The sequence below is a fragment of the Dermacentor albipictus genome, chromosome 4 (genome assembly GCF_038994185.2).
Source record: "Dermacentor albipictus isolate Rhodes 1998 colony chromosome 4, USDA_Dalb.pri_finalv2, whole genome shotgun sequence".
NCBI classification, from domain to species: domain Eukaryota; kingdom Metazoa; phylum Arthropoda; class Arachnida; order Ixodida; family Ixodidae; genus Dermacentor; species Dermacentor albipictus.
The window spans coordinates 1,255,556-1,275,442 of NC_091824.1; the positions used below are offsets into that span (position 1 = coordinate 1,255,556).

The following is a 19,887-nucleotide window of genomic DNA, read 5'->3' on the forward strand; positions in this document are numbered from 1 at the left end:
ATGACATCGGCACAAGAAACGACGTGATATGTTTTTTTATGGCGAGCAATACCCCACCACCTCTTCTGTCGTCCCTATCTCTGCGATAGCACAAACATTAGAATCGGGTAGAACTTCGCCATCCGTAATTTCAGAGCTGAGCCAAGTTTCCATAAGTGCCAATATATCACATTCACAGTCATCTAAGTATGACGAAACTTTATTGCATTTAGGAAGAATGCTACGAATGTTAGTTAATGATATGGATAGGTGCGAGGGCACGATAGGCTAGTGTAGTGAATTGGGTTTTTTCTTAAAGGCACGTGTTGCCAGCCTAGGTCTTTGCTATCGGGGTAGGGGGACTACAGCGGCAGACGCTGCATTGTATGTGTACACATTGTTATAGATTCTTAGTTTATCGAGGGTTAGCTTAAATTGCACGTTTTTGGTTTTTGCGAGGTCAATCAGTTTGTGCCGAGCGATACGGGTTTGCATAGAAAAATCCTCAGGAACAGTAAAATTAGTGTCCTTGAACTTGTAGCCTTTTTCTATTACGCGCTGCTTATCCTTAAAAAATGCGAACTTGACTATGACTGGTCTATTGTTCTCATCGTTGTGTTGACCGAGGCGATGCGTGCGGTCTATTTGAGCTGGATCGATAGTGATACCAAGGTGTTGGTTACATATGTCAATGATTTTTTATTCAGATGATGACCATGATTCGCTTTTGTCATCTGTGATTCCAAAGAATAGCAAGCTGCAGTGGCGAAGTCTATTTTCTGTGTCTTCACAGCGTGATTGTATTGTTTTAAGCTGTGTGGAAATGCCTTTAGCTATGTTCAGTGATTTGGGTGATGTATCGTTGACCGAACTTTTCATTGAAACAATATCGACTTCTACAGCCCCGGAGCCTAGTCGATAACTGCTTTAGCTCGACATCAGCTGACGCCTGCCAATTCTTTAGTTCTCGCAGGTCATTGCGAATCTCGTCCTGGCCGGATTCAATACGTTGCAAAGTTGCGAGTACGTTATCCAGCACATCCGACCCAGGGTTTGATTCTATATCACCGGATAGAAGTAAGCGCAACCGACATATGCATAAAGAAAACAAGTTTTTGCTACGCTTCAGTAATGACAGTAGCTCACTGGGGCACGACACCGCAAAAATACAGCGGTTGCTACTTTTCAGACAAGAACAGCGGTTGAAGTAACCAACCTGAAACGTAAGCATGGGTGAGCACTCCCTGTGCGAAACCGTGTTGTGCCCCGGCATGGTAGATGCGGATGGTCATTTAAATACGGTGCAGCCAATGCTGTCAGTCGAAGCAGTTGGCTTCGAAGATCCCGGTTGCCAGCAGATGAAGTGAGTACTATCCAAGGCTGGCAGTTGTGTGCAATTCATGAAGCGTTCCGGTGGCTGCTTCCAGATAAATGGGCAGTTGCGCATAGGGCAGCAGGCAACACCAGAAGAAGGGACACTTGAAACGTGAGCATGGGTGAGCACTCCATGTCCGAAACGGTGGCACTTTGTTACTGTGGCACTCCCGTTTGCCCTAGTTCTACGTAGGGCAAATAGGACGGTGTATCAATCAGAAGCAAATGGAACATAAAAGGTCATTAACCGGTGGATCGCCTTCTAATCTTACCCTACATTGCCAAGATTGTAACTGCACGCCAGAGTTAGATGAATGCGCGACATTGTACAGGCATAAGAATGAAGATACGCGTCTTATGGTGGAGGCATGGCATATCTATAATGGTGGAAGTGCGTGCGTGAGTCAGCCTTCGATTACTTTACATAAGAAAGAGATTAAGTGCCTTAACAGTTATCTCTAACGTAGGTGGGCACATGTACCCGACTGACACATGGTGATACCATTCCTGAGCTTGCGCAGATGAGTTTTTTGTCTTCTTTCTTTTGTCGCCTCAGTGCTCGCTTCAATTGATAGTCGGCGTTCGCGTTGTCCACTTCTCTACTCTTGTGTCCTGTCTGCACGCCTCACCTCTTTTTCAATGTTTTTTTTTTTTTCGATTTAACAGGAATAAAATTTTTTACACAGTGTGACACTGTCTCTAAAATGCAACCAGACAATATTTATATCAGTCAAAGGATTCGAGGCCAATGCCGAAAATTCTTGGAATTCTCGAGCTAAATAAGTTTGTATGTGGGCACCATCTGCTTTGTCGAAATTGATTATAGTTTGGGCTGCAGTTTGTACTGATGTTTTGTTGTCTAGAGGTAAGATATGCCTTGGAATATTGTGATTGGATTTTCCTTCTGTTACTTCCACCTTCACTTGTTCTTTCAAAAGATGAAGCACCAACAGAGACAGCACACTAAGAAAGAACAATGATAGGACAAGGTGCTTTGCAGCCCCACAACGTGTTCTACTGCAATCACTTGTTCTAAGAGAAAGTTACTACTTTGCAAGATCAGGTCGTGTATACTCAGAGACTCATTTTGCACTCTTGTGGGGCATTCCACATCATCGGTCAGGCACATGACTGACTGACGACTGCTCTGTTACCACTGTGGTGAGGCGGATCATGTCTACCGAGAGTGTCAGTACCGCTGCCTTGGACTCCAGGGGTTTCCTTTTTACTCACCCAGACCCCGTTTCAGACAGCGGCCACGCGAGATTGAAGAGTTTATCACCCAACAGTGTGCGCCACCGTCATCAAGGCGCCAGTCGCAATCGCCGTCACCACGACCATCCTATTCGGGAGGTACAAGTCTGATGTGGCAAAGACCATATCCGAAGACATCTCCGAGCCCTCGCGTGGAAAACTGAGGTCAGCGCCTTTTCGAGGCAAGGCTGCTGTTACTCAACATGCGGAAGACCTCCAATAGATGTGACCTCAGACCGACGGAGACTTGACGACGCCGGTGTCTCAAGCTGGAGACAACTTTTCAATGACCATACCTGTGCTGATTGACGGTCGGAATGTTACTGCTGCAACGGGGTGTTCGCCTAGCAGAAGGGTCACTAGTTATAGGTTGTAGCGCTAGGCTTAGACAGGTCGGCGCTATATCGTAACGGGGGAGCAAGCACTTCACGTCATCTTCTCATGCACCAGCACACCAGCACCATGCCCACTGCCCAGTGCCTTCAGTACAATCACTCCCCACTAAAAGAGTAGCCATCCTGGCGACTTAAGGACAGGAGAACACAGGTGGGTCATGGCACTGCTTGAGCCGGGAGACGTGGACAATTTCGTGGCCCCGACGACGCTGGTCGGAAGGCGTTTCGAGTGGTTCGATGAGGTAGTTGACCGCGGATGTTTGTTTCAGTACCCGATAAGTACCGTGGTACTTGGAGAGCAGCTTGGAGGAAAGGCCTGGAGGAGTAGAGGGCACCCACAACCAGACCAGCGAGCCAGGCGCAAAGCACGTCGCCGTAGTGGATGAATCGTGGCGAAGCTTTTGGCGCCACTGGTCCTGGGATGTGAACGAACGAGCAAGCTGGCGACATTCTTCGGCGTAAGCAGCTGCTCTAGAAACAGTCGTCCACTCCGAAGCATCTGGCCGGTAAGGTAGAATCGTGTCCATAGTGCATGAAGGTTCGTGTCCGTAAAGGAAAAAGAAAGGGGAGAACCCAGTGGTGCTTTGCGTGGCGGTATTGTAAGCGTAGGTGACGAAAGGTAGAATGCGATCCCGATTCTTGAAGTAGTAGCTTAGCGCAAATAAAACCACAGACACAAGGAAGACAGACAAGGACATGCGCAAGGACAAGGACATGCGCAAAAACTAAAGAAAAAAAGAGGATAAGGGCGCACATTTGGGGGCCCATGTTACCGCGTGTCGTTGCGACGCTCGATTTTCTGAGACAACTATTCTTGGCAGGAGCGGCAACGCGTCTTCCAGACTCGCTCTTGAGGCCTTCTTTATCAAGAAGAATAGAGATAGATGTGTGAGTGAGCCTCCCATCACATTACTGGATGCCGAATTTAACTTCTTGCGCGACCGCCTTTGATGTGCATGTACCGGCTTCACTTCTGCTTGGTAGGCGCATGCGTGACAAGAGGATATATATATATGCACCATCCTTCCTTCCATTAAACAGTTGTGAGTAGCACTTGTCCTTGTCTGTCTTCCTTGTGTCTGTGGTTTTATTTGCGCTAAGCTACTACTTCAAATATGGACGACCAACTAGCCCAACAGTCAACTCTTCTACGATCCCAATTCGAGTGGTCAGACGAAGCATACATGGCCATCCTGTCACCAAGGGTGCGGTTGAAACGTTCTGTCATCCCATTAGTTTGAGGATGATATGCTGTGGTAGTGCGGTGAATGATGCGACACTCCTTTAGCAAAGCTGCAATGACGTCTGAGAGAAAAACGCGACCCCCGGTCACTCAGTAATTTTCGAGGTGCTCCATGGCGTAAAATCAGATTTTGAAGGATAAAACTGCCGACGTCTTTTGCTGTGGCAGATGCTAGGGCTGAAGTTTCAGTGTACCGCGTGAGGTGGTCGATAGCAACAATAACCCAGTGTTTGCCGCTTGGAGTTTTGGGAAGCGGACCATATAGGTCAATGCCGACGCGGTCGAACGCGCACACGGGGCATGGTAAAGGTTGCAAGGGGCCGGTGGCATGTTGAGGTGGCGTCTTGCGTCGTTGGCATATGTGGCATGACCGGACATACTGGCGAACGAAACGGTACATACCGCGCCAGTAGTACCGAAGCTGGAGGCGAGAGTATGTCTTTAATACACCAGCGTGGCCGCATTGTGGGTCGTCGTGGAACGTGGCGCAGATGTCGGAGCGGAGGTGTCGGGGTATAACAAGCAACCACTTACGGCCGCTGGAATTGTAGTTGCGGCGGTACAGCAGGTTATCCCGAATTATGAAGTGCGTGGCTTGGCGACGAAGCGTCCGAGAGATCGGTGCTGGCGACTGGCTGGACAGGAAGTCAATAAGCGAAGAGATCCATGGGTCTTTGCGCTGCTCTGATGGCATGTCGGAAATGTTGAGGGCGAAGGCACCGCAGGTAGAGATAGACGAATGGACAGGACCATAGGGCAGGGGTGACTGGTATAGAGCGTCTGCGTCTGAATGCTTGCGGCCTGAGCGGTAAACAACGCGGATGTTGTACTCTTGTAAGCGCAACGCCCAACGGGCAAGCCGGCCAGTTGGATCTTTTAGTGAAGATAACCAGCATAGGGCATGATGGTCGGTCACGATGTCAAATGGACGCCCGTTGTTAGATATGGCGCTGTTTCCTGCGATTACTTCGAGTTCCCCAGACTGCATCGGATCGCAGCACAGCTAATTGAGGAATGCCGAAGCAGGAAAGCACATTCCAGAGGAGCGGCCGAGCAAACAAGTTTAAGGCAACAAGTTCACGTGCCAACAAGTTCGTGCGCCGCCGGGATTAGCAGGTGGGCATCCGACAATGGAGCATGAGCAGCCCTCCCCTTCTCTTCGTTAGAAGTGCATTGCCAGTCTGCGAGGCAAGACCGCAGAGAGCCGCCAGGTGTGACACCGCGACACGGGCGCCTACGATTGGCTGAAAGTGGCGTCATCGGAGCGGACTCTCCCATTGGTCAAACATGACGTGACTTACAGTGCTCGAAGGGTTTATAAGAAGCCTTCCAGAGAGACCTGAGCATTCTGGGACATGCCCTGATTCCCCGATTCACCTCTCTCGAACTTCTTGCCGCGGGCCGCAGCGTCCGAGTTGCTGCCGGCCCGTAATGACTGTACGACTGTTAATTGACGCTCACGTCCCTGTACATAATGTAGAATAAATCCCTCCCAAGTTTGGTTTTCATCCCGGAGTCCGTCCTTCAACCCCTACATCTGGTTGGCAGCGGTAGGATCGCCTCCGAATGCATCAGCTGGTGGCAGCGCTACGGATCAACCTTCGTCGAGAGAGATCCTAAGGAACCGGGAAGAGCGAAGAAGAGAGAGCCTTCGTCGAAAGAGGTCCGAAGAAACTGGGAGTAGCGAAGAAGGAGCGAGCCTTCGACCCAGGAAGTCCGGAGGAACCGGGAAAAGCGGACAAACGAACCGGATGGCAGAGTGCTGCAACCGTAAGTGAGCGCGTGGTTTTTTTCCTTATGATTCGCCAGACTCAAAGGTTGTGTGTTCAATTTTGATAGTTCTGGGAATCGGGAGTTTGATGCATTGTGTGTTTGCACAAATTAATTAAGGAAAACAGTTTTAACCACCTGTCGGGGCAGCTGCCATGGATCTTAGAAGGTTGACGAGGTTAGACTTGTTGTTGGTGTGCGACGATTTGGGAGTTGAGGCGGACGAACGGATGAAAACGCCAGCTATCTTAAAGGCGATTAACGATAGTGGCAATGATGAGAAAAGCATTCAGCTTGCTTGGGAGGTGATACAGGAGCCACGGGAGCGTGTGCGTCGTGTACGTTTGCGGGAGCTTCGTGAACTTAGGAGTGAGCGTACGCGTGAAGAACGCGAGAATCAACGGAAGCAGGAGCTTCAAGAACTTACTCTTAGGTGTGAGCGTCACGGACGTGAGAATGAACGCGAACGTGAGCGAGAGGAAAAGTATGAGAGAGAGAAGGCAGCACTGATCAAAGAGATACAGCATTGTGATCAGTTATTGGCACAGAGACAACGGCTGTCTGAGAATTCTGCAGGTAGGACAGAGCGAAAGAATGAGGCAGCGTCTAGCAGATCTTCGCCAGAAGCCGACGAAAAGAGTAGTGCCTGTGAGATTGGCTGCCGATTGATAAGTGAAGGGAAAAGGCTAGCTGCTAACGATGCCTTAGTGGCAATAGAGGCCGTTAAAGGCCAGAGTGAGAGCGACGAGGTGCTGTGCCAACAGATGACTGTGGAGACAGCTAGGCCAGCTGCGAACAAATTGGCACAGTTACCGCGTGTGTGCGTCGCTGGTAAGGTTAGCGAGGTTGCTAGCGAGGAAAAGGGTACTGTTGACGCGACAGACGCGAGCACCCATGTAGAGCCAGATGTGCGTGCAGAAGTGAAGTGCGAGCTGAGCGGTGCAGTTGAGGGTAATTCTCAGGATTGCGAGCTGCGCAGCTCAAGAGAATACAACTGCATTGTTCAGGGATCGGTGCGGCTCTCCGCCAGTCTAGATGGCCTAGATAGGGATGATTCAGTTGTTAATCATTCGGACTGTGCGCGTGAGACAGCGATCGATACCGACGGGCTGTGTGCCGATGCACAGCGTGAGCTGGGCAATGTAGTAGAGGGCAGTTCGCAAGAGTGCGAGTTGTCTTACTCGAGTAAAGCCTGCTGCATTGTGCCAGAGTCGGTTGAGCTGTCCGCCAGTCGAGGCAGAGAGAATGTAGATTTAAATGTAAATCACTCAGACTGTGCGGGTAAGAGACCGATCCGGGCCGACGAAATGTGTACCGGCCAGCACGAGGCACGAGAAGGCGACATGAAGGCGAGTGCAAAGAGAAAGCGCCGTAAAAAGAAGCGCGGTAAAGACCGAAAGTCGGTAATTAATGTAGCGCTGCCAAAAATGGCAAGAAACCCAAAAGGGCAGGGCGCGAGGAAAAAGATGCGGTCGTCAGGGACGATGTTGACGCATCCAGAGCGTTCGAGCCACCGGTCAAAGGGGGACCGCGAAGCATGTTCTGCGCGGACGCGGACAAAGGGCACGAGGCAGTTAAACTCCTCGTCGTTCCGTAGTTCTTTTCACAGCTCAGCGTGCAGTTCGAAGAAACGCAAGGTGGCAGGACGAGACCAGGTGGGGAGTAGCGACGCGGTCAATCGAGTTTGTGTTGAAAGCGGGGCGCGAGGACGCAAATTGGCAGGAGACCGTAACGTCTTGGGGGAGCTGATAGTGAGTCAGCCCTTTTGTTGTCTCTCGGCAGCCAGAGTAGCTTTCAAGCCGCGACCACCGCGAGGACGGCTCAGAGTGCGAGTCAGACATAAGCGTTTGGAAAGGGAGGCGAAAAGCCCTTCCGTAGAAATGGAGTGTCTTGTTTTTTTATTTTGAGCATCGGAAAATTTTTCGCGATTTGAGACTAGGATTTCTTTCAATGTGTAAGGTTTGAGCTTTGTTTGTGTTTTCGTTTGAGAAGCTCCGTGATTTGAAAGATGAGGTTTAGGTAAACATGTAGTCTCGCGAGATGCTCATTAATAAGTAGATAGGTTTTTTTTTTTGTGTGTGAGTAACCTGAGGGTCAAGGTTACTGTTGAGAGGCCTATCGTAACGCGCGTGTGTTTTATTTAACCTTCTTTCTTTTTAAGTGTTGAATTTTCTAAGGTTAAGCGCGTAGATTTTCAGTGAGTGCATGATTTGCACGGAGAAGCGTTCTTAGTTCCATTAGCGCGTGTCCTGTGTGGACGGAAGGAAGCAGACTTTATGACTGGGTTGCTAGTGTGTGTGGAGGGCAGCCGTATTCTGACTTCTCTGATAAGTACGCCTGGAACGAGTTAATAAAAGACGCATTATTTTAAGGGTTCTGCGGATTGTGTAAGTCCCGCAAGTTTAATTGTTCATTTATGTCACGTGTCCTAGAGGGACTAAAGGAAGAAACGTGAGTAAGCGTAATGAAGAGTTTGCCTATGACACAAGTATGCGTTCTGTTTAGTGACCACAAGGCTAGTGCGCTTGTGATTACGTACTTGTGAGGTTGACCAGATTGTTCAGTGGCACCAATACGTGCGATAAGTACGCCACTGCGATAGATTGGAAACATGCTGTTCGTGTAGTTAGGCCACTTAAGTTATGTTCGGCTGTTTTCATTTGTTGTTTGCATCGTCAACGACCCTTTTGTTTTGCAACAACAATAGTACTCTGGTCTTGTCGGCAATCGAGGAGAAATGGATAGCTGTTTGGAAGGGTGGTTGGAACTGTTTAGTCAAAATTGGGGAAATAAAAGATCAGGGTTGATTTTGACTCAGTAATAGCCTGGCGAGTCAGGGGTGAAGAGCCTGCGCTTACGCGTGGTGCAGCGCTGTGTTGTTTGGTTTGTTTGACGTATGTTCTCCAGGGCCCAGGATCCCGAGGGTTGTCAAACGAGGCTCGACCCCAGTACCCTGCAGCTTCTTTCAGCGTTCCTCATGGCCAGCGAATTGAGTTCACCGGCCATTCAGAACTACCGGGGCGAGGACGAGCTGTTAGATATGGCGCTGTTTCCTGCGATTACTTCGAGTTCCCCAGACCGCATCGGATCGCAGCACAGCTAATTGAGGAATGCCGAAGCAGGAAAGCACATTCCAGAGGAGCGGCCGAGCAAACAAGTTTAAGGCAACAAGTTCACGTGCCAACAAGTTCGTGCGCCGCCGGGATTAGCAGGTGGGCATCCGACAATGGAGCATGAGCAGCCCTCCCCTTCTCTTCGTTAGAAGTGCATTGCCAGTCTGCGAGGCAAGACCGCAGAGAGCCGCCAGGTGTGACACCGCGACACGGGCGCCTACGATTGGCTGAAAGTGGCGTCATCGGAGCGGACTCTCCCATTGGTCAAACATGACGTGACTTACAGTGCTCGAAGGGTTTATAAGAAGCCTTCCAGAGAGACCTGAGCATTCTGGGACATGCCCTGATTCCCTGATTCACCTCTCTCGAACTTCTTGCCGCGGGCCGCAGCGTCCGAGTTGCTGCCGGCCCGGAATGACTGCACGACTGTTACTGGACGCTCACCTCCTTGTAAATAATGTAGAATAAACACTCCCAAGTTTGGGTTTTTCATCCGCGAAGTCCGTCCCTCAACCCCTACACCGTACACATAAGGACGAAATTTGCCGATAGCCCAAATGATGGCCAGACATCCCTTCTCAGTAACCGAGTAGTTCGCCTCGGCTTTGGTAAGGGTGCGGCTGGCATACGCGATGACGTACTCTTCGAAGCCATCCTTGCGTTGTGCGAGGACAGCGCCGAGCCCGACACCACTAGTGTCCGTATGGATCTCAGTTGGAGCAGAGGGATCGAAGTGTCGCAGTACTGGAGGCAAGGTGAGAATGCGTCGTAGTTCTTGGAATGCGTCGTCGCACGCCGAGGACCAGGCTGATAGGTCAGAACTGCCGGTGAGAAGCTGCGTCAAGGGGGCAATGACAGAGGCAAAGTTACGGACAAAGCGTCGGAAATATGAGCACAGGCCGATGAAGCTGCGAAGCTCTTTCATGGTGGTTGGTTTAGGGAACTCGGATACGGCACTAAGTTTAGTGGTGTCCGGAAGGATACCGTCTTTTGAAACTACATGGCCGAGAATAGTAGGCGTACGAGCGCCGAAGTGGCATTTCTTCAAATTTAGTTGCAGTCCTGCAGTGGAGAGGCATGCAAGTACTTGCTCGAGGCGGTTGAGGTGCGACGCAAAGTCGGTGGAAAAAACCACAACATCATCTAAATAACAGAGCCACGTTTTCCACTTCAGTCCTCGAAGAATGGTGTCCATCATTCGCTTGAAAGTGGCAGGCGCGTTGCAGAGGCCGAACGGCATTACCGTAAATTCATATAGCCCATCAGGCGTTACGAAGGCTGTCTTTTGACGATCGGCCTCTGCCATTGGCACTTGCCAATACCCGGACCGCAAATCCAGCGACGAAAAGAATTCCGCTCCCTGCAGACAGTCCAAGGCATCATCAATGCGCGGCAGAGGATAGACATCTTTGCGCGTTATTCGGTTAAGACGGCGATAGTCTACGCAGAACCGAATGGAGCCATCCTTTTCTTTAACGAGGACAACCGGAGATGCCCAGGGACTGGTAGAGGGCTGGATGATGCCACGCTCCAGCATGTCGTCAACGTGCTGGTCGATGATACGGCGTTCAGCAGCCGACACACGATAGGGGTGCTGGCGCAATGGTGTTTGTTGACCGGTGTCGATACGGTGAACGACTGTGGACGCTCGACCCAAGGATGGTTGGTCAATGTCCAATGAGGAACGAAAACGTTGGAGGAGTTTGATGATTTCTGTTTGCTGCGCAGGTGTGAGTTCTGCGTCGACGGCACGAGCGAAGACGTCTGCAGGGGCATCAGTCGCGGCGGGATTAGTGACGGAACAAATCGGAAGTGATGCCGTATCACCAAACATGGTGGCCGGGAGAACGCTATCGAAAGCTTCAGCTGTACCCAGGCACTCGCCGCGGAGTAGGGATGATGGGCAGGCGGACGGATTGCAGACGTAAAGGGCAGCAGAACCGTCGCAAAAAGTGACGACAGCAAACGGAAGCAGAAAGTTCCGACGGCGCGCACAAGTGGCCGACGGTGTAAACAGAACAGGTGAGTTCGCAGCAGAGTCACACGACACAGGAACCAGAGCGGCGGAGAAAGGTGCGATATCGATGTCAGAGGCAGCAACAACTTTAGGAGAAGAATGGTCGTCAGGGTCGAAGCACGGCACTGATAACGTAAATTCGGCACGAGCGCAGTCGATAAGAGCTTGATTGACAGATAGGAAATTCCATCCAAGAATAACGTCGTATGAGGAACCAGGTAGGACGACAAATTCTATAACATACATAACGCTTTGAATGACAACCCGCGCTGTGCACAACGCTGAAGGCTGAATACGATGCGAGGTTGCCGTACGCAGAGAAAGAGAGGTAAGGGGAACGGTCACTTTGTTCAAATTGCGGCAAAGCTTCTCACTAATAATAGAAACGGCGGCTCCGGTGTCGGTAAGTGCGTGTACGTTGACGCCGTCTACGGACAGTTCAATTTCGTTTGCCGGGTTAGAATGAGGCCTTGAAATGTTCGACGTAAATGCAGTTCTTGCCTCTGGAACTGCGACTGTTAGTTTTCCTCTCGGGCTGGATCGGCGACGTGGGGAAGGTGACCGGCGTGCGTCGAAAGGGAGGCAACTGTAAGATGAGTCCGGAGGAAGGCTAGATGGGTCCTGACGCGGAAGTCGAGCAGGCCTGTAGCTTGAGGCGCTCCCACTGTTAGGTAAATGAGGGCTGCAACGGCGGCAGAATCGTGCTACGTGGCCCGGAAAATGGCAGAAATAGCATATTGGCCGGTTGTCAGATGTACGCCACGGGTTGACTACAGGGGCTCCAGCGGCCGAGTAAGGGACGGCCATCGGGCGTGAAGGTGGCGGCGGCACATGCAAGGTGCCAGTGGCCCGGTAGGCATCAGGAGCCGGAGGAGTGTAAGGCCGGGCGACAGCGTCAGCGTAAGTTAGCGGTCCAGCTGCAGGCTGCGGAGGAGGGGCAGATGGCAGCGCCGCAGCAACTTGGGTCTGAATGACGTGGCGAAGCGAGGGAGCCAAGGTTGTCGATGGCTCGGGTGTGCTGTTCGCCAGAGAGAGTTGGCGTGCCACTTCCTGACGGATGAACTGCTTTATCTCCGGCATTAAAGCAGAGATGTCGGCAGCGTCGCGGCCGAAATCCAACGGAGATAGATCCGTGGTGTCCTGCTGAGCAGCCCGAGTTGATGCACGCTGCTTGCGCAGCTCTTCGTACTGCTGACAGAGCTGTATGACCTCGGCAATCTTCCGCGGACTCTTCGCGACGAGCATCTGGAAGGCTTGGTCATCGATGCCTTTCATGACGTGCTTGATCTTGTCAGCTTCGTCCATAGATGAGTTGATGCGCTTGCATAGCGAGAGCACGTCTTCAATATAACTAGTGAAGGTCTCCTCCTGGCGTTGAGCTCGACCACGCAAGCGCTGCTCAGCGCGAAGCCGGTGAACGGCGGGACGGCCGAAGACCTCTGCCAAAGTTGCCGTGAAAGCCGACCAGGTGGTAAAATCGGCTTCATGATTGCGGAACCATAGGTTTGCCATGTCAGTCAAGTAAAAGATGACATTTGTCAGCTTGGCGCGGTCGTCCCACCGATTATAGGCGCTTACACGGTCATATTCGGCGAGCCAGTCTTCCACGTCGTGGTCGTCTGTGCCGCTAAATATAGCCGGATTGCGCTGCCGGATGACGCCAGAACAGACGATGGCGGGAGGCACGGGAGCAGCAGCCTGGGATGGTCCCGGTTCATCCATTGCAACAGCTGGTGGTAGCGTTCGGCTGTGGAGTTCCAGGATGTCGAAGGGAAACCCTGCAGCTCCACCAAATGCAACGGGGGTGTTCGCCTAGCAGAAGGGTCACTAGTTATAGGTTGTAGCGCTAGGCTTAGACAGGTTGGCGCTATATCGTAACGGGGAAGCAAGCACTTCACGTCGTCTTCTCATGCACCAGCACACCAGCACCATGCCCACTGCCCAGTGCCTTCAGTACACTGCTTTAATAGGCACTGGCGCTGACTACTCGATTATCAGCGGGAAAGTGACAAGCAGTTTAAAGAAAGTTGTTACCTCTTGGACAGGGATGCACGCACGAACAGCTGGTGGGCATGTTGTCAAACTATTTGGTGTTTGCACTTTTCAGCTGCAAATTCAAAATTCTGTTTCCGATCAGTTACCCTGTTCTCCGAGAATGCTCCTGTGAATTTATACTTGGAATAGACTTTCTTCAAAAGTATGACGCCATCATCGACCTCCGCTGATGCTGTATTTCTTTCTCTACAAAGAAAGCGATGACACAAGATGCCTGCCACCACAGAGCTGCTTTTCGAATTTCCGACGACAGCATCCCGGTACCACCTCGTGCTAGTGCGATGATTCCAGTAACGTCTGAGGTAACATGCGAAGGTGAAGTACTCGCAGAGTGCAACGTCTCCCTTCTACTTATCATCGGAATTAGCGTGGCTTGAGGAATTATTGACGTTAGGGTTGGCCAAGCTGACGTCTTGATCACTAATTTCACAAATGAGTGCGGACACCTCTTTTGTGGCACTTCCGTTGCTTATGCTGAAACCTTGGAGGACGTCAATGAGTGTTTCGCTTGTGGAGAAAGCGGCAGCGATGAAGAATGCATCACAAATATTGACACCAACAACGAGCTGTCGGAGGACAATAAGGAGGCACTGCGAGGACTGTTGTGTGAATTCAAAGGCTGCTTCACTCAATCGTCTAAAGTAAGTAAGACACTAATCACGCAGCATAGGATAATTACATACGACGATGCACATCCTATTCACCAGCAGCCGTATCATGTTTTGCAGAAAGAACTCGAAGCAATTCAACAAGTCAAGCAGATGATTGATGATAGTTTCATCCAACCAGGAGTGGTGATATGTTGCCAAAAAAAGATTTTGAAGGCATAGCACATAAAAGAGAGAGAGTCACAAGTTGCATTAGTGGTACGTCTGGTTTGCTGTTTGACAACGAGATGCAGCTGTTAAAAAACGTTGCTGTAATCACTCTAGACGACACTGATGTGCATTTGTTAATTCTCTCTGCTCTGCCATAAGAATAAGGCAGTTGAAGTTCAGCGATCGGCCTATCGTTTCATACTCCTCCTCCTAAGTCTTTACTTCCTGTTAGCAGAACAAAGTATTCATCAGAAGGTAGATTATACTTCTCAACTTACAGTGCATAAGTTTCCCCGTAGATATTATTCGTTGGATTTAAGCATACCTTTTGAAGAGGTAAATGACGTCGGTAGAGTGCAACAATTATTGGGAAGGAAAAACAAAAAGACAGACAGACTTCCCAAAAATTGTTGCACTGCACCTGTTATTTAGTATGAACCAACTCGCCTAAATCGAGCTGCTGTTGTTTCAAGAAATATGCATTATGAGTATGGCAGTGCAAAACATGACAAGGACAAGGAAGTAAGTAGGATAGTCCTTGTTATGTATTGCACTGCCGTACTCAGCCCAGTTGTTTGTTTTATAGGGTGCAGTACGTATAAATTGGTTGTTCATCATCTTATGTACTGAAGTTTTCCTCGGTTGTCCTTCAAAGAAGTGTGCTGGGGCTCCTATTGTTCCTAATTTATATAAATCAATGTCTTTGGTTCCTTATGGTATACCGAAAAAATTTTGATCACAACATGATCATTGCGGAGTGCTGTTTCTGCTATTCATGAGAGGTGCAAGCGCTATGGCATGTCCCTCGACATTGGAAAAACAACTGTGGTTGTGCGTAGACGGAAGCACACAGTTTTTCAGCTACGTTCAGAAGTACAAAAATACCAATACCTCAGCGTAATTAGTACCAATAATTTAAGCTGGTCTATCTGCATATCTGACATTCTTGCGCTTCATAAATTATGGTACTTGAAAAGAAACTAACCCAGCTTGCCATGTTAATTCAATTTAATTAAAAAGAAAACTGTAAAGAGCATTTTAACACATGTCTTAAGAGGAAAGCTGAAATATGCTTACATAATGTGGGATGACACATCATTAGATTCATTAATATAAAGAGTTAATGGTTCCGGTAGTACAAAAGAGAAGACATCGTTATGCAAACAGATAACATCCGGATGCTGGAAGTAGTTGAAGCATCATGTACAATATGTAATATCCAAAGCTAACTGCTCCTTAGGATACTTCAAGTGGAATTTTTCGCTTGCGCCTATTTTGTTAAAACGGCTGTTGTACACAACATACGTCCGCCCCCAATTAGAATGTGCCTCATCTGTTTGGGCTTATTAGATCACACTAATTAACAAAATTGAATCAGTGCAAAATCACTCTGTTTGTTTCATCTTAGCTAACTACCATCGTGCTGCTAGTGTTACATTAATGAAGAGTACCCTTCAAATCCCATTGTTATCTCTTTGTAGAAAGGAATCGCGCATTTTCCTTTTTCATAAAATTTACTACCACAACGCATCTCTTCGCCCTCTTTTGATCCAACCTGCGCCCTATTATTCGGCTCATCGTTATCACGTACATAAAGTTAACATACCCCGTCATAACACCGTTGCATGCTCGCAATCATTTCTTCCTAAGACTTCAGTCGACTGGAATAATCTGCTTACATCATTAGTAAGCATCAGTGACCCCACGTTTTTTAAGAATGCACTAACCAACATAAAATAATTTATGGTGGCAAATGGCATAATGACATACTTATTTGTGAACATTGTCTGCTTGCTAGAGTGTACTCTTTCTGTATTTTCATATTATGCAAGTCTCTGTTTTGGTTTTCACGATCCACCCGGGTTCGTGAACAAGGGAGGGCTCGAGGCACCCTCCTTTAGATGGACGCTGCGCAGTGTGATGGTGCTGAACGATAACTGACCCTTGAGCAGCCGTGCTCGTCAATGTTTATTGCGGTGCGGTGACCAATGTTGCCTGCCGAGCTTAGCAGGCCACCGAGCCTGGCAGCGTACGAACATTATGCCTGAGGGGGCGTCACATGCTTGCTACAGTTGTTATGAATGGATTACTAGTTTTTTTCATATTGCATTTGTTCCCTGCACTGTGAATTCCTAGAACTAATCCTGTATTTCTTCTGCTCTTGGAATGTATTCTCGCCCCTCCCCTCTGCAATGTACAATTATGTACCTTGAGGGTATCACAAATATATAAAAATAAATAAATAAGTTGTCTGACACTTCTTCATGTTTTATTAGTAATAACGCCTGAATATCTCAAACCTCTTAACAATAATCGAAGCAAACAAACATCGACACCAAGGACAACATAGGGGAAATTACTTGTGCTTAATAAATGAAATAAAGAAACGATAAATTAACGGAAATGAAAGTGGATGAAAAAGCAACTTGCCACAGGTGGGGAACGATCCCAAAACCTTCGCATTTTTCATGTGCTGTTCTCTACCAATTTAGCTACCGCGGCGCCATCGCGAAGGTTGTGGGATCGTTCCCCACCTGTGGCAAGTTGCTTTTTCATCCACTTTCATTTCCATTAATTTATCGTTTCTTTATTTCACTTATTCAGCACAAGTAATTTCCCCTATGTTGTCCTTGTTGTGGGTGTCTGTTGGCTTCTGATTATATGACTAATAAAAATCGGGCCCCTCGGTTAATCCCCTTTCTTCTCAATTATAATAATCGACAAGCTTATGAAAACCATAGTCAGTCAATCCTCTAAATTTTTGTAAAGGCTAACAGTTGCAAGAGCAGGCATGTTGGTAGTGTTGCATCTTTTGCTAGTGCTGCACCAGCCGACGTCGTGAGCGGAAATTATAAGTCGCCACAAAAGCAAACAAACTAGAATACAAGAAAGGAAGAAGGCAACAGGATAAAGCACACTTGTTCATATTCATAAAGCACATAATAAGTTCATAAAGCACACATTCACAAAATCCTTGATTCAATAAAACGCTCAAAAGACTCAAAAATAAAAAGCCGCGGCTATACCGTGCAGCTAAACTTAGACCCAGCTCTTCTGCATGGGAAAAATACTACAGCGCTGAAGATGCATACTTAGCAGCAGTGAAAAGCATGAAACGTTTCTTTCTTCACAATGACTTACCCAAAATGATAACAACTAAGCCGAGAAAATTTTGGAACGTGATAAATCCCCAGCAATCGCACGACATCACCCTTACTAATGATAACAGCGACTCTGTTAGTGATGCTCAGTGTGCCAATATATTTAATACTGCCTTTTCATCAGTATTCACAAAAGAACCTGAAGATACATTCCTTTCACTACCCTCCATTACTGAACTAGCAATGCCAGCCATAATTTTTTATCCAAATGGCATTTCGTGTGCAATCGACAAATTGAAAATTTCATCGTCAGCTGGAATGGATGAAATTAACTCTAAGTTTCTCAAAAACTTTAAGGACATTTCATCCAAGTTTTTATGCTTATTGTTTTCTCAGTCACTCACCACAGGTATCATCCCAGAAGACTGGAAGATGGGGAAGGTCGTTCCTGTTTTCAAATCAGGTAACAGGGACTCTCCACTCAACTATCGCGCCATTTCCTTAACTAGCATTTCTTGTAAAATAATGGAACACGTCATCTACTCCCAGATAATGCAGCATCTAGACTCTATAAATTTTTTCACTCCATCCCAACATGGATTTAGAAAAGGCTTATCATGTGAGACACAGCTTGCCACCTTTCTTCACGATCTTCATTCCAACCTTGATGCTAACTTACAAACTGACGCCATCTTTTTAGACTTTGCCAAAGCATTCGATAAGGTACCTCGTCAACATCTACTCTTAAAACTTTCCAGACTAAACTTGCATCGAGAAATCATTGCATGGTTGAAAGAATTCCTCACACATTGTTCACAGTCCGTTACTATTAACAACTACACCTCTAACCGTCTACCAGTAACATCGGGCGTTCCTCAGGGAACTGTCCTTGGCCCCCTCCTATTCTTAATTTATATTAATGATCTACCACAAAATTTATCATGTCAAGTCCGTCTGTTCGCCGACGATTGCATTCTTTATGCCCCAATTACTAATACAGCTGATAAAGAATCCCTTCTGGACAATCTTAACCGCATTCAATCATGGTGCAACCACTGGTTGACGACGCTTAGTCCCAATAAGTGCAAACTCATGTCTTTTCATCGTCGTCACAACCCGCATTTATTTACTTACAAGATTTCCGATTCTCCTGTCGAACTCGTTCCGTCCTATGCTTACCTCGGTATCACTATCAGCAATGACTTATCATGCCGCGAGCATGTAACAAAGCTAATATCATCTGCGAATAAAAAACTAGGCTTTCTTAAATGTCATCTTCACCACGCCCCTCAAAATGTAAAGCTACTTGCTTATAAATCATTAATCATGCCAAAACTTGAGTGCATCCGCCTTCTGGAATCCACACCAAGCTTACCTCATCGACTCATTAGAAGCTGTGCAAAACAGAGCCGCCCGTTTCATTCACCGTTCTTACTCATCCTATATTAGTGTTTCATCTCTAAAGCTACAGTCCCAATTATGCAGCCTTTCCCTCCGTCGCCATATTTCTAGCCTGTGCCTATTTCACAAATTTTATTATTCCCAGCTCAAACAGCAGCCATACATCTGCGCACCACCATCACGCACGTCTGGCTGAATTGGTCATCCGCTAAAAGTCTCATGCCAACGTGCCCGTATGACTACATTTTCCAAGTCATTCTTCCTCCGAACAGCAAGGGACTGGAACGACCTTCCCCACGAAATTGCAGCCATCACCTGTCCATCAACCTTCCTACAAAAAGTTATATCCCACCTGTCATCATGAAAAAAAAAATGTTTTACTTTCTCACGTTAACCCCACTCCTTATGTAAAAACCCCTGCAGGGGGTCTTTAAGGAAATAAAAATGAAAAGAATGAAAAACTTGTGCACTCTGGCCTGTCTCTCTTTTTTTTTTCCGGATTATTTGCACTAACAAGTTTTTTTCCTTGTCTAAAGAATGTTTCACCAACCAGCCCAAGTAGCCACCATTAAACAAGAGAAATAATTTGAAAGAGCGTAGGTTAGGGCGTGTTGGTATTCCATAACTGAGGTTTTTTAGCGCACAAAAAGGGATGAAAGACAGTGGCAAGACGCGTACACAGCGCTAACTTCCAAGAATTGTTTTATTCCACGAAGCGGTGCACACATATATATAGAGATTACATTTTAATCTTGCAAGTACAAAAAAAGTTTTTGGGTATGCATGGTCGTTCTTTCATCTTTGATATCAACTTTCCATTACACATGTCTCGTTGCTGTCTCATCTGATTATAAATCAGTACATATGCGCGTGCGTACGGTGGTGTGTGTTACCTATATATATGTGTGTACCGCTTCGTGGAATAAAACAATTGTTGGAAGTTAGCGCTGTGTCCTCGTCTTGCCACTGTCCTTCGTCCCTTTTCGTGCGCTAAAAAACCTCAGTTAAGAGAAATAATTGATGTGCATGCAATACATATGTTCGGAGAGTGCTGTAAAAGTGCCTTTTCACCTCCACCGTCGGGTAAGGAATTGCAGTACAGTCAATGTTAGATTTTTCAGACTCCCTAGGGGCTGCAAAAATGCCCGAAAGATTGGGCAGCCGGAAAAAAATGAATGTTTGCCTTTTTGCCCGCAAGGGCTAAAATCGCCACAGACATGCCCGAAATAGCTCTGTCGGCCAGCCAGTACACTTAAGTGTATAGATGCTCTTACTGAGACAGGAGATGGCAGGTACACACATGAATAATTAGGAATACATACAGTCTCTTGACGGTGGCGCCTTTCCATTCGTGGTGCGCTTCACCA

General features: G+C 47.9%; 1 protein-coding gene across 5 annotated transcripts in view; it reads left to right on the forward strand.

Annotated features, from left to right (window-relative positions):
- The window catches only part of LOC135896277 (transmembrane protein 50A), a 251,652-nt gene that overhangs the window by 161,831 nt on the left and 69,934 nt on the right, over positions 1-19,887 (forward strand). For 3 of the 5 annotated variants that reach the window (XM_065424637.1, XM_065424634.1, XM_065424638.1), the window contains one exon: positions 18,666-18,946. The exons of the other annotated variants lie outside the window; for them this stretch is intronic. In XM_065424637.1, coding sequence (XP_065280709.1) covers positions 18,666-18,931 — 266 coding nt within the window. In that variant the 3' untranslated portion in view covers positions 18,932-18,946. Of the gene's footprint in view, positions 1-18,665; positions 18,947-19,887 lie in introns of those variants that run through there. 5 annotated transcript variants of the gene reach the window in all.